Source organism: Ciconia boyciana, chromosome 5 (assembly GCF_034638445.1).
Source record: "Ciconia boyciana chromosome 5, ASM3463844v1, whole genome shotgun sequence".
Taxonomy (NCBI): domain Eukaryota; kingdom Metazoa; phylum Chordata; class Aves; order Ciconiiformes; family Ciconiidae; genus Ciconia; species Ciconia boyciana.
Window position 1 is genome coordinate 66,019,394 of NC_132938.1, and position 13,634 is coordinate 66,033,027.

The window sequence follows — 13,634 nt, forward strand, 5'->3', positions numbered from 1 at the left end:
TGCCTGCTCCCCAGGTTTGGGTTGGGGCAGTGTGGCGGGTGGGATGGAAGCTATTGTCACCGTCACCGCAGTGAGCGGCTGAGCCAGGCTGGCCGCAGCAGGGGGAACCCCCCTTGGCATATGCGTAGGCGACCAGCAATACCACCAAAGCTAGAGGGAGGCAGGAGGAGAGTACATACATTGTGTACATCCTCATAGCACCTTCCCACAGCAAAGGTGGGCTCGAAGGGACCTGTGCAAGCAGTGCATGAAAAAAATCTTTTTTTTTTTTTTCCTTTTTTTATCACTCTTCTATTTTGCACTTGCACAGGGCTTAGCTCAGGGTGGTTGACGTTGAAACCCAAAAAGCAAGTGTCAGAGGCTACGGCGTGGTGGCAGCTCTGTTTGGCCAGCGCTGCCCTGAGGTACCGGTCATAGCCGCAATCAGGCTAGGCTCAGTGTATCACCCTTCCCTTTCTGCAGCCCTGCTGATTTTCCCATGTCAGTCACGGTGAGCATGCTACGACCCGCTGCACCCCTCTTATCAATAACTGGGTTGGATGTGTGCCACACTAAGATCTGCACTAATCATCGAGCAATTTTGCCTTCAGAACAGATATTTATAAACCATGCTTTCTGTTTATCCAGCCAGGTGGAACATTTGATAGCTGTCTTCCACCACAAACACATTTTTAGCTGGAAATTACTCCCCCTGGTTATCTGCGGGCGCTGCCAGCCCTGACAAATGTCCCTGGGCAGGAGCTGATTGGCTTCGCGCGCCCCGGGCCAACTTTAAATTTCAGCAAAGTGGGCACAGCCTCCACGGTCTGCCGCTGGAACTTGCCTCCAACAGCGAAAGGTAATTTTCTTACCTAGTTTGCCTTCTCTGTCTCTCCCCAGCCCTTCTGCTCTGCCCTCCCTGAGCAGGGCATCTCCTGCTTTCACTCTGAGCAAGCCACAGTGGGGATGGGGAGATGACCTGAGCCTCAGCTCTGTGCATCTCTGCATCGTGCTCTCCTGAGCCTAAGTTGTTTTGTACTGCTGATCCTTGTGCCTGAATTTCCTTCCAACGGTTTCTGTAGCAACGCTTGCATGGCTGAAAATAGTCTCCGGGCTGGACCTGTGAGCCCAAGCCAGGGTGGATGGGTGAAATGAGAATTATTAGCCAACAGAGCTATTGTCTCCTGCCACTTATCAGTGCTGTTGAAAACAGCGTGCAAGTTTCTTAATTCAGACTTACAACTGTATGGCTTAGCCTGCAGCAGTTTTGGTGGTCATTTAGTGCAAATACCCACCCAAGCAGCTTTGACAGCGTGAGTTAAGAAGCTTTAGCATCTGGTGTTGGAGCACCCACTTGGTGCTGCGGGCCGTGCACACGTCCTTGCCTCGCTGCTGTATGCACATGGCGAGAGCATCCCCTTTGCTGCGAGGAGTGCAGAGAGGCAGAGTGATGCCAAGGGCAACTGCAAAGGCTGGGGAAAGCTGGGGTCACTGGATAACCCCACTGCCGTGGAGGCTTTGGGACAGCAGGAGCTTTTGGGTTGCTGCTGACCGGCACTGTTGGGGACCGCAAGTCCCAGGAAGACAAACTCCAGTGATGCTTCGCTTTGTGCCCCCAGGAGCTGCCCAAGATGCAAACAGCCCTCGTGTTTCTGTGCCTGTGCCTGCTCAGCACAGCCCTCTCGACACCCGTGAGTATGGCTCTCCCCAGCTTCCCAGCGTAACGCCAAAAGCATGGGGTGTACCACCCACTGTGCCCCGGCATGTTTCAGCAGCAGGAAAATATGAGTTGTACGTGCATATAGCACCTCTGGGGCTTGGGGCGGGGGGCGGGGGATGTTGAGGTGCTGGCGCAGAGGTGAACCCAGCAGGAAAAATATATATTAGCACTGAGGTGCCTGAGCATGTCCCTCTAATTTAGCAGTTAGGGCATTGTGCAAGGGCTGGTCTGGGTCGCTGTAACTCTTCCCCTTGATTTCTGCTGATTTGGGATCTGCTCAGAGCTTTTGGCCTGGGAACAGCCCAAGCAGAGCCACAGGAAGGGAGGCGCAGGGAGGATGCTCACCTTACCCACATGGATAACAGGGGTCGGAGGGGTGCCTGCAATTATATTCCAGCTCTCCTAATGTGAAATTTGGACAGATATAACTGAAACAAAGGGCTAACTAAGATAAATATAATAGCAGTAATTTTTGTCCTGCATAACTGTTGCCCAACATACTAAATACACAGCTAGAGTAAAAATCTGCTCCTAGTGAAGGCTTGCTTTTCCAGCAGGGTAAGGAGGAGGGAAACCATGTCTTCCCTGAGGGCTGGGCCCCTGCTGCGTGTCCTTTAGCCCCCAGGGCAAGCTTGCACAATGGGGTCTGTCGCAGGGCAGCATGGGGGAAGGCAATAAATCAGCGCAGATTTGATTTTCAGACAGGGGCACAGAAGAGAGACGGTTAATACTCTGCTGCATAACCGGGGCTGTAATCCAGCCTTTGACATTGTTCACAAACAATGGAATAAGCCGAGAATATTTAATACTCTGGGGTCTATTTCTGCCCCTTTCAGCTGGGCTTGGGGTGCTTCAGTGGCTGATTTTGCTGAGACCGGAGGGGGGTCCCCTCCATGGGGCCCTCTTCCCCCTCTGGCATGTAGGGAATGCCCCAAAATGGCTTGGTGGGGGTCACAGGATGCTCCGACCTCCAGGGCTCCCATCCCTGAGGGATGCACTGGCCAATACATCCCAAAAGATGCCAGGATAATCAGGGGAAGCTGGAAGCTTGCAAGCATGTACAGAAACCTGGCTGCGAGGGCACAGGCGTTGCTGCTCAGTTGCCCAGTAAACACTGGGAATTACCACCAGTTAACCAGCTCCAGGTTCCCATTGCAGTCAGATCCCAGCCCTAAGTTGGAGCATTGTGGTGTGAGCAGTGGTGCCATGTATTAAAACTGCTCTGCAATAAAAGTACCCTGCAGCAGAATCCAGTAAAAGGGTACTTGCAGACCAACAATATCCTATTAAAAGTTGCATGCAATGCAAGCATGCTGTAGCAGAATTTGCAATACTTTGCAGACCCTGGAAATGGGTTTTTGACCTTTCTTATTGCTGGCTTTAAGCTGGCACCCCAGATAGTGCCCAGAAATTTATTGGCTTATCAACACATTTTTCCCACCCTTCCCTGGATGCCATGGCATGCCTATCATGCTGGGCAGGGCAGGTGGCTGGCAGCGGGCGTTGGCAGCTGCCTGGATGCCAGGACAGCGTTTGACACCTCGGCTCTCACGTGTGTTTTGCTGCCCACAGGTGCCGCCGCCGCTGCCTGGGAGAGCTGCTGGGAACTGTGTGGGACAGCACCGGGTACGTCCCCCCCACCCCATCGAGACCCCGTGGGTGCTCTGCACCAGGGGCGCAGGGAGGAAAATCCGCTTTTGGAGGGAACCCCAGTGAGCCACAGAAAGAGACCAGCGGTCCCCTTGCATCCAAGCAGCCCTTATGAAGAGCAGGGGAGGGGAAAGGTGTGATGTGCTCAGGCGAGGGAAGGGCTTCCCCCACCGGCCCTGGCTGCTCATCTGCCCCTGTCCGGCCCCAGAGCACAAATGCTTTGTGCACCCATAGGTGAAGCTGTAAAAGTCCCAGGCCCAGCTGCTATGGGGTTTTTTCAAGGTGTATTGGTGTAAAATGCATCAGTAGCAAAATTCAGATGAGTAGCATGGAAGAAAATGCATGTTTTTGCCTATTGGAAGCCAGCTACTGTCCTTCCAGCACTTCAGTCACTGTCGGTCCCATCACTCATGTCTGATGGGACCATCAACCAGGTTGTTTATTCAAGCCATAAGCTACCTTGCACAAAAAACCCCACAGCTCCGGAAAGCAAGCAAAGGCGGAAAACAAGCCCGAGGGGAAACCAAACCCCAGAGCCCAGGAGGCGAACACACGTGCCCTGCCCAGGTCCCTGCCCATGCTGGCAACCACAAGGTGGTGGGAGCTACTGCCTGCCCTGGGGCCCCAGCGGGTGCTGGTGGGACCCTGCTGCGATGCCAGGCACAGCAAGGGAAGCTACTGCCATCGCATTTAATAAGACAATTGTGGGGTTTGGTTATTTTCTTACCCACCAGATACTGCTGAAAGGCTGCAATGCCAAGCATGGCTTCTACGTTTTCAAATACGTCTACTCATTTTTGACGCGGAGGAACCAGACGCAGATAAAGGTGAGGAGGCGGTCAGGCATTACAGCAGGACCCCAGCTTGGCTGCGGTGCCCCAGGCAGCCAGCAAGCGCTGGGCTGGCCCTGACGTCTTCCTTGTGTGTATTGCACAGAAGGAAGAGGCCGACAGCCAAAGCACCGTCCCTGGTCACCAGCTGGGTGAGGACAATGCCAGGCGGGGGTCGACGGAGGATGGGGCAGCCCCAGAGCGAGGTGACAATGGCAGCACCGATTCAATGGAGAACGGGACTGGCCTCAAGCCCAAAAACCGCAGTGCCCCAGGCGTTGGCGGGGATGCTCTCAGTCCTCACCCGGGCACCAGCACACGAGCGCGCGGTGGTGTCGGCGTCGTGGGTCCCACCCTGGCCAGCTCAGAGGGCAGCGGCGACGTGGATTTGGTGGTTGAAGTCGATGGTGGTGTTTCCATTGTCCCCCAGGGAAGACGCCCCAGCGAGGCCTTGGCAGGGAACAGGTCTGGTGTCAGGAGTGAGGACAGGGACAATGGTGCCCCCGGGGAGGTTCCAGTGGAGGGGGCCACGGCAGCCGGGAGGGAGAGGGCCCTTGCCACTGGAGGGGCTGGGGACGAGGGCAGCGGTGAGGCCACCTTCCCTGGCCAAGGGCAGGAGGGCGTCATGCAGGGCACAGGGATGGGAGGCGCTGCTCTCGCCTCCATCACCGAGAAGATGGAGGACGTCCAAGTTGATGCCGAAGGTGTGGATGAATACACTTACATCCCCGACTCGGGCAGTGTCACCATCACCCCCGGGAAGGTGGGCAGCACAGTGAGGGCCACCAGCTTCACCCAAATCTCTCCAGACAAGGATGATGAGATCAATATCTTCATTGGGAGGGCCAACATCCACGTGGGGGAGCAAGAAACCACCCAGGCTGGTGCCACTGTTGGCAGCAAGGATGACGGCATCCCCGCTGCGGAAACCAGCAGCTCCCTGCCCAGGCAGGGCATCACTGCGGCACACGATGGTGATGACGATGATGGCATCCCTGCTCGTGGGCAGCCTGAAGGACCAGCCACCACAGCCACCTTGAGCCATGGGAACAGCGTCACCAGCAGCCCCGGGGATGGCCGTCCCACAGGAGATGATGAGGATGGTGCTGCCACCATTGATGATGGAGAAGGACCGGTGGCCCCTAGCCCCTGGAAGGTTGCTGATGATGATGTTACCATCCCCGCAGGGGCTGGCATCCGTGGGAACGGTGATGATGAGCCGAGAGGTGAGGGGCAGAGGTTCAAGGGGAGGCCGGGCCGCCTGGCTGTCACCACCCCCCGCCAGGGGAGTGACGAGGAGGCCGCTACCACTGTGCCAGCTGAGGAGGCCAGCATCCGCCTGAGATCCACCATGGCCTCTCCCGGGGTGAGCGAGGGGGACTGCACCACCGCCCTGGGGATGGCTGGTGGCCGCAAGGCAGGCGAGAGTGCTCTGGTGGGGAGTGGGGAAGTGGAGCCAGCCACCCCCCAGCCCCTTGAGCAGGGACAGCCTGGGGTGGGTGTAAGGGTCCAGCTGGGGGGAGCGGAGCTGGACATGCCACCCAGGACGGACAAAGCGCCGGCCCCACGCGGGAAAGCCAGCAGCCGTGCATCAAGCGGGGCCCAGGCAAGGGCTGGAGGCCATGGCAGCGATGCCGGGAGCAGGCCACGCGCCACTGAAGCAGGGGGCAGCCTCCCTCCACAGGCAGGGCAAGCCGGGGGTAGCGTGGCAGTGGGCGAAAGCCAGGAGCAGGGGCAAAGTGGCGAGGCCGGGGTTGCGGTGGTGGGGGCCAGGGTCAGCCGCCTCCCTGGGCACCGTGGCAGGAGGCCGGGGGCTGGGGCGCCGGGGGCGTTCGCAGTGCTGGGCCGCAGCAGGCAGGTGGACCAGGTGAAGCGCGCTGACGAGCTCCACGTCCGCGAGCGGGCCTTTTACGCTCTTGGCAGGGCACGGGGCAGCCCCCGCAGCCCCTATGCGGGCCTCGGGAGTGCCGACAGCAGCCAGTCCTCCGAGGGGGAGCAGGGCAGCCGCAGCGACAGCAGACAGACAGGACTGCGGCCCTCAGAGTGGGGAGCCCCGGGGCACCCCCACGGCCACTGGAGCCGGGGGACCCTCTGAGGGGCTGCCAGTGTCCGCCCCAGCAGGCTCCAGCGGTGGCGTTGGGGGGGTCCCACATGTCATCCCCCCCAACATCCCTGCTGCGGGCGCTGCTCTTGTCTGGGTGAGGGGCACCCTGCACAGTGCTGGGGGTCGTGCGGTGCTTCGCAGCCCAGGAGCCAAAAATCACTGGTTCATGCAATCCTGCTGTTAAATTGAGGGGGGGGGCTGCGTCCAGTGCTGCGACAGTGATGCATGGGTTTGCTGTGCTAGACAGCCATGTTACAGCAATCGTGCTACACGGCATAGGGTAGCATTGTTCGTGCACTGATGCGAAGCAAGTAACTAAATGGTGAGAAAAAGCCTCTGTCCTCATGGTTTCACTTCCAGTCTAAGTGAGAAATAAAGGCATTTCTGTACCCAAGGCTCTGCTGACTTTGGTGTTTGCAGTGGGACTTCAGGCAGCTGCTTTGCTGTGAGCAGTGTGCTGCGGGGGGCTGGTGCCTAGGCACAGGGGGGTTTCTGGCCCCAGCGCATGCCTGGCCCAGCCATCACCTCTGGGGCTGCAATTTAGCCAACTGGCCCCACACATCCCTCCCTTGGGGTTTCAAACCCCACTGGATCCTGCCCAGGGCCACCCACCTCCCCGGGCAGTTTGTCCTTGCTGGGGAGCCCCACAGAGCATCTCCCCTCTCGGTTTGTCTATCTCCCGCAGCAAGAAATCCCCATCACACCCTCCAGCACATTGCTGGGGCACTTGCTGGCCCCACTGCCCTTCCCGCAGTACAACACCTTGGCTGTGCCACCGCCATTCCCACCACTGGCCCCCACACGTGAGCCAGGCTGGGCTTCGACATGCTGGAGCCGTGCCGCCAGTGGTGCCTTAAGTTAATCACTGTTTATGTGATTGCAGGTTGCTTTTTCTGTCTGAGAAGCTGCTAAAATGGGTGCACTTGGCAGCGCGCCAGAACAAATGGCACAGTGGGAGCAGTGTCCAGCCTCGCGGAGAGAGGTGCCACCCACAGCACACGCGGGACGGGACTCCCTGCTGGTGCTGCGCCCATGCAGGGAGAGGGGTTGGGAGAAGCTGTGATGACAGTGATGTACCTGCAGAGCACCTACTCCCCTGCCCTTTGCATGGCCGTATGCAGAGAAAGGGCAGGTCCCATTTTGGGCCATAGCCTTGGTTCTTAGGGATCGTGCATGGGTGATTGATGCTGGGACCACCAGGACAAAGATAACACTCCGTATCTCACTGGTGCTATCAGTAGCACCAGCTGTCAGAGCTCTGCCTTGCTAGAGCTCACGCTCTCCAGTGGAAAGGATCAAAAATTGCATGTGCCCACTACAACCCACACCAGGGCATCAGGCCCCGGTGCCCCCAGGGCAGCTGTGCCAGGGAGCGTGGTGCCAGAGCTGCGGGGACGTGGAGGTTTAAGCAGCGTGGGGCAGGGGTTTGCCTGCAGCTTCCCAGGTGTGGGGCAGCATTCACAAGACCACCAAAGACTCAGGGACCTCCTGTGCCAGCCCAGCCAGCTCAGAGTGAAAGGGGCCACAGGACTGCTGGCAGCCTGGGCTGGGCAACTCGTCCCCGGAATTGCCACGGCAATGCCACACCCCAAGTCTGATGGACCATGGCGATGCTCCAGGGAGCTTGGGCTTGGCGTATGCCATTGCCTGGCAAATGAAGGGGTTGGTTTTGGGGTCTCACTGCTGGCAAGGATGGGAACTGGTGGGTTTGCAGCCCCATGAGGACCCCAGCATGGTGCCCAGCCACCTCCACCCCCAGTCCTGACCGCATCCTTGTCCATGCCATTAAGCAACATCCATAAGCAAGGCCTGGGCACCATCTAGTGGAATAAAAAGCCTTTTGCTGGGAAAGTTTTGTGCCTGTTGACTGATGACCGGCTCTGCTTGGTGCTGGGACAGGCACTGCTGCCCTCTCGCCCCTCTGCTTCCCCAAGCTCCTGGAGAACCCTGCCTGAACAGTGAGTTCAGGTATAAAACTGGCTAGTTCAGGTATAAATGGCATAAATTTATAAAACATCACTACCTCCTTGCACAGCTGCTGTTAAAGCACCTGGAAGTTTTGTGCGGTGACTCTGGCTCTACATCCTGGGGCACGCAGCATTTTGGGACCCCAAGCCTCCTCCTCACCACCACCGAGGTGCCTGGCTCTGCTTTTCCAAAACTCGGTTGCCAAACAGCACAAATGGCCACTGAATGGACAAACTGCAAGCTTCCCGATGAAAGGGTTTTCCTGGAGTATTGGAGCAAAGCAGGGAGGTGGTTTTTCATTGCAGTGAAGGCTGGGCTGATGAGTACTGGTGGGGTGGGAGCTGGCAGGGTGGCTCACTGCCACACCTCGCACCCTGACATCCACAGCAAGCTTACAGCTGGGCTAGAGGTGGCCACCAGGTCTGGGAGGTGTTCCTCTGGGGTTCTTTGGTCTTTGGCTCTGCTGAGCTTGTATTTTGGGGGAAAACTTTAATTTAGATCATTAATATATATGCATTTACTTCCTGTTCGCATGTGCTGTTTTTGTTTTTTTACTGAAGGGCAGCAGTGATTTATCAACAGGCGTTTCTTCATGTGTAGACAGTAGAGGCTCTTGCTGAAGTGCTTTAGGGTCTCTCATCCAGCCCTGTGAGTGGACCCAAATGAAGAGTGATATGCACACTAGAGTACTTTCTGGGGGTACAGAAGTGGAAAGAAATTGTCCCTAAAAATCCCAGCTTCCCTTACAAATACTAATTGTGGGGATGTGGCCAGGTGAGTATGGGAGGTTGTTTATTCAGGTAAATGTCATGCTTAGAGGAGAAACATCTGCTATTGTGGGCTATCACTGATTTCTAGTGCCTAAAAGCCCTCACACATGAGGTGCAGAGGGTTTTCTGCAGCAGCTGTAGGAGTGGAAATGCCTCAGATTTTGCAAAAGTGGATTTCTGTTAACATTGCTTTTGCACGCAGGCTGAGCGTGTGCAGCAGTACTGGAAAAAGCAGGCACTGGGTGAAAAGGGGGTCAGCCCCTTCATGACTCAGGCAAGCCAGATGAGGGGAGGATGAGCCGTGATCCCTAATTGGGGATTGCCACAGCAGGCCAGCTGGGAAAGGCTCAGGTCAGGTGCTTTCCCCAGATCACACACAGCTGCAAAGGTTTTCCAGTGATGTATCTTACAGCAGTATCCTCATTAAGGAAACATGCTGAACCCAGCCTTTGGGTATTTAGCCCCTTGGGGAAGTCTCCTCATTTCTTCCAGGATAGCAGCAGCTGGCTGTGAGCTGCTCCTTGTCCTAGGTACTGGTACCAGCCTCTTTGCAAGCTCACCCCCAGCCCTGCCCAGGGGGCTGTGGGTGCCAAGGCCATTGGAGCAGGAAGGGAGCAGCATCTTGTGCTCCTGTCTGTGGGGCTGGCAGCACTGCAGGTACCAACACCAGCAGCAGAATGTGAGAGGGGCTGTGTCTCCCTGGGTTTGCTCGGCAGGGAGGAAGCAAGGGCTAGCCTGCACTGCACTGCCTTTCCTGAGCTCTCCTGCCTAGGGCAGGCTTTTATCTGGGCAGGTCAGGGACTGGGAACCTGACTGACTCACCAGGGCCTTTGCTGTAAAGAGAGGAGGGGGATGATGAAAAACACTAAACCTTTGCTAGATGTCTTAAAAATAGTTCTCTTTGTAATTACTCTTTGTGTTTTTATGCCTTGTGGATGCATCAGGGCTTATATGATGAAGTGAGCTGCTCTGCCGTGTGTGTTTAGTATGCTGCAGCTGGACCTCATGTGGCCATGGGCTTGCAGGTGCCTTGCAGACATCCTTGGCTCCTTGGGCATGCTGGGTGAATTATCACCTCTCTTCACCATCAAGGTCTGTAATGGGGCCTCAGTCACCTCCCAATGCTTTGTTAATCTCACGGTGATGATGCTGTAACCTAGGTAACTAGGAACCTGTTGCCCTGGAGCCATAGGTCTAGAGGACTTTGAGCCCTTGGACAAATAGTGCAAATGTACATCAGTGGGGTTTTGGAAAAGGGTTATTAACATTCAGCCTGTTTCAGCTCTTAGAGGATACAGAGGCATTTTTATAAAGTGAAGGGCTTGCACCTGCCTTGCGTTGTGACTTGTATAGCCCTGCTGAAGTGAGAATTAAACCATCTTTTCTCTTAGGGAAAAAAGTGCTTTTTCCCTAATAAGGTGGGTGTGGAGGGAAGAAAAATTCAGGCTTTTGTGAAACTGTAAAAAGCTAGCAGAGGCTTCTGTATGCAGCTCCAGGTACTGATATCAAGTTCCCCAGCCTTTAGGGGAAATTCCCCTTTTTGGGGCATTTTTGCCACCACTTTCCTCCCCTTGCTAGTGCTCATAATCCTTGGACCAGTCCAGTTCAAAACTTGGAAATGCTCCCATAGATTTCAGGGGGGACACTGACCCAGCTCAGTGCAGTGCCGTGGCTTGTGGACTGTGGTGTGCAGGGTGACTGTGTAAAGCTGCAGAGTCCCTGGAAAGGTGTTTTCTTCTGTTGTGACAATTGAGGTCACCCAGCTGGGATGATGGGTGTGTTCTCTGGGAGGAAAGCCATGGCACAGGTGCAGAAAATCCACTGTTGCCTTGGGTATCTCAGAGGCCACAGCAGCTGTAGACAAGCCCTCCCATGCACACCTGCATTTCACCTCTTGGTAGATGTGCTGGAAAAGCCTGTTGTCTGTAGGTCCTGCATGCAGAGCCGCTTTACACCCCCCTCCCACCAAAACCCTGATCCAAGAACAATTTCTGGGCACAAAAAGTACATTTTTAAGGAAACCTGGAGGGATGGCAGTCCTACTTGGCTTGCTTTGTAAATAAACATTGGGAGTGTGCAATGTGATAGCATGCATACTTGGTTCCAGTTGGGCTGTTTCTCTATAATGTGTTGTTTTGGTGTGTGTTCTGGATCAGAAATCTGTAGGTTTGTTTTTGTACCAGTGACTGAACCGCTGAACTGCTTAACCTTCTCTGCAGTCAGTGCCTCAGAAAAGCCAAATGTGATCAACTCAGACTGTATGAAAACATGAGCTGCAGACTGGCCTGAAAGCCAAAAGAAAGCTGTAATTTACTGGAAGGGAAGGTCCTCTTTAAATTTACAGAAAAGAGCATATATAGAAATCTAACAAAAGCATGTAATGATTGTCTGGCAGGGACCAGGGGATGCTGCTGCGGGAAGTGATGATGTGGATCAGCCATCACATGTTAAACACAGTTTGTTTTGGTCAGGTCATGATCCCACATCCTTGCTGAGGAGCATCTCTTCCTACTTCTGTCGCCTGCCTTACTCCACCCGAAGCCAAAAGTTATGCACAGAGTTAGCATTGCTGGCCGCAACATACTGCATTACATGCCTGCAGCCACTAATTCCTGCATGAAACACCTGACTTCTGTCTGAGCTGTAGAGCATGCTTTGGGAATATATATTAAATATATATATGTGGTTTTTAGTTGGAGTGTTAACTCTCAAAGGCCAAAGATTTAGCAGTGCAAAGCAGCACTGTAAAAAGCATCTTGCTCAACTGAAAGTAAAGAGGGGGTTGAATCTGTAGGGCTGGAAATAGACTTGGCTAGAAAGGGGATTCTTATGCTCAGACAGGATCAGTCATGTAGCTGAGGAACACATGGGCTTTTGACTCTTTCCTGTTTATTTTCTATTAGAGCAGCTGAATGCATACATTAATGGCAGCAAAGTGCTGATCACTGTTGTGTCCTGAGCAAAGCAGGGCTGGGTTGCCTCCCTGCAGGCAGGCAAGGGCAGCTGGGGACACCCAAGAGGGCTGGCAGGAGGTGGCATGTCCCCAGGAATCCGTGCAGAAATGAGATGATGCTCCAGCACAGGGTTTGCTGGTGTATGGCAGAGGAGCAGGATGGAGGGTGCTGGTGTGTGTGGCAAACGCTTTGGGAAAAATTGTATAAAATAGTTGCCATTGGCAGCATATTTGAGTGGAGTCCTGCTGACAGTATATGCTGTACATGCCAGCAATAGTGGGGATACCTTTAGGTAAGCTACAGAAATTCAGAGTGCTGTGTGAGCACCAAGATTTGTGCCACAAACAGGCAGTTAAGTTTACACTCTATATTTTTTTTATGCAGATCACACCAAGCTCTGAGGCAGAGCTTGCAAGTTGATTCCCTGAGGATAATACATAATTAAGTGATCGGGCTCATGAAAGCAGAGCTGATGCAGAAGTATAGATGCTGGCAGACCTGCCCCAGCAGGGATCGTCGCCACAGACTTGGGCAGAAGGCTGTGTAGTGCTGGTGGGGACAGGGTGGCTTGGGGCTGTGCTCTTTCCCTCTGCTTCAGCTCTGCTGCAGCTCTGCTGCTGACTAACCAGCTCTGCCTTTTGGAGTGGATTCCTCTTCCTTATTTTGCTTTCCCTCCCCCTTTACAGGTCTGTTTCCTGAGCTACCTGTGCTTCAAGCCTTCTCCCTGTCAGCCTTCTGACTTTTGTCCTCTATTTGCATTTTTTCCCTTAGGCCTTTTTTCCACTTCTGTTTCTCCAGCTTTGCCTTTTCTACTATGCATTTCCACCCTGTTGTTTCCTTTCTCCCTGCTCTGACCTCTGTCAGTGCTTGCCTCCTCTGCTCCATCCTGAGTAAACTGGTGCTGACTTCTTGCTCCAGCTGTTCAAAATCCCCAGCCAAATGGAGGTCAGGGGATTCCTTAATGAAATTCCTTAGATATCAGTTTTGTGGAATAGTCTCCTGCTTATTCAGTGTATCTGGTTCTTCTATGCTTCCAAGCTTCATTTTCTGTTTTTTGAAATGAGCCAAAGCAGGAGTGAAAGGAAGATGCTGTGAGGAAGGCTGTGGGGGACACTCAAGAGACTCAGCCCTACTGTGGCCTGGCAGACCTCCTCAGAGTCTCATCTGCTGCCTGGAAAATCTTTGCCTTTATTGCTGTTTATTATTAATGTGTCTGAATCAAGATCACTACTGCAGAGGAATGGTTCTTGCTGTGAAATGGTCACCTGTAAAAAAGTAAATAACTGTTATACTGGTGAGGAGAGAAGTTGGATGTTGAAGACCTGTAGGTTAGTTTGCACAGGTCCTGTCTCCACTTAGCAGAGGAGGCTTGTGCTGCAGATAACAAGGGACCTCTTGGGCTGGGTTTCCCTGGATGGGCTCCCTGGGTTTCACAGACAGCTCCCACGCATGGGAGGTTAAGGTATTATGAATGTAAATCACTAACAGACAGGTATGTTGGTCTCCAAGCTAACTGACCGAAGCAAAGTTGCTGGAGATGGGTCACAAGCAGCTGATGCTTTTGTCACCTCGTTTGGACCCAGTGACTGCCCTGCTGCCTCCCAGCTTGTGTGGGCTTCCTTTGGTTGCTGGAAATCAGCTCTGACACATGCCTGGGGG

The 13,634-nt window shown here is 54.4% G+C and overlaps 1 protein-coding gene across 1 annotated transcript; it reads left to right on the plus strand.

Moving 5' to 3' along the window:
* The first annotated feature begins 1,592 nt into the window (after positions 1-1,592).
* Positions 1,593-6,274, plus strand: MEPE (matrix extracellular phosphoglycoprotein). Its single transcript, XM_072863352.1, has 4 exons — positions 1,593-1,670; positions 3,272-3,325; positions 4,084-4,176; positions 4,286-6,274. The coding sequence occupies exons 1-4, from the start codon at positions 1,611-1,613 to the stop codon at positions 6,272-6,274; spliced, it is 2,196 nt and encodes a 731-aa protein (XP_072719453.1). The 5' UTR covers positions 1,593-1,610.
* The last annotated feature ends 7,360 nt before the right edge of the window (positions 6,275-13,634 follow it).

What these genes read in the sequence shown, in the direction of transcription:
- MEPE (XM_072863352.1), top strand. Translation starts at nt 1,611, where the DNA reads ATGCAAACAGCCCTCGTGTTTCTGTGCCTGTGCCTGCTCAGCACAGCC. An exon ending in GCACAGCCCTCTCGACACCC is followed by an intron (nt 1,671 to 3,271) that starts GTGAGTATGGCT and finishes TGCTGCCCACAG; the next exon opens with GTGCCGCCGCCGCTGCCTGG. An exon ending in ACTGTGTGGGACAGCACCGG is followed by an intron (nt 3,326 to 4,083) that starts GTACGTCCCCCC and finishes CTTACCCACCAG; the next exon opens with ATACTGCTGAAAGGCTGCAA.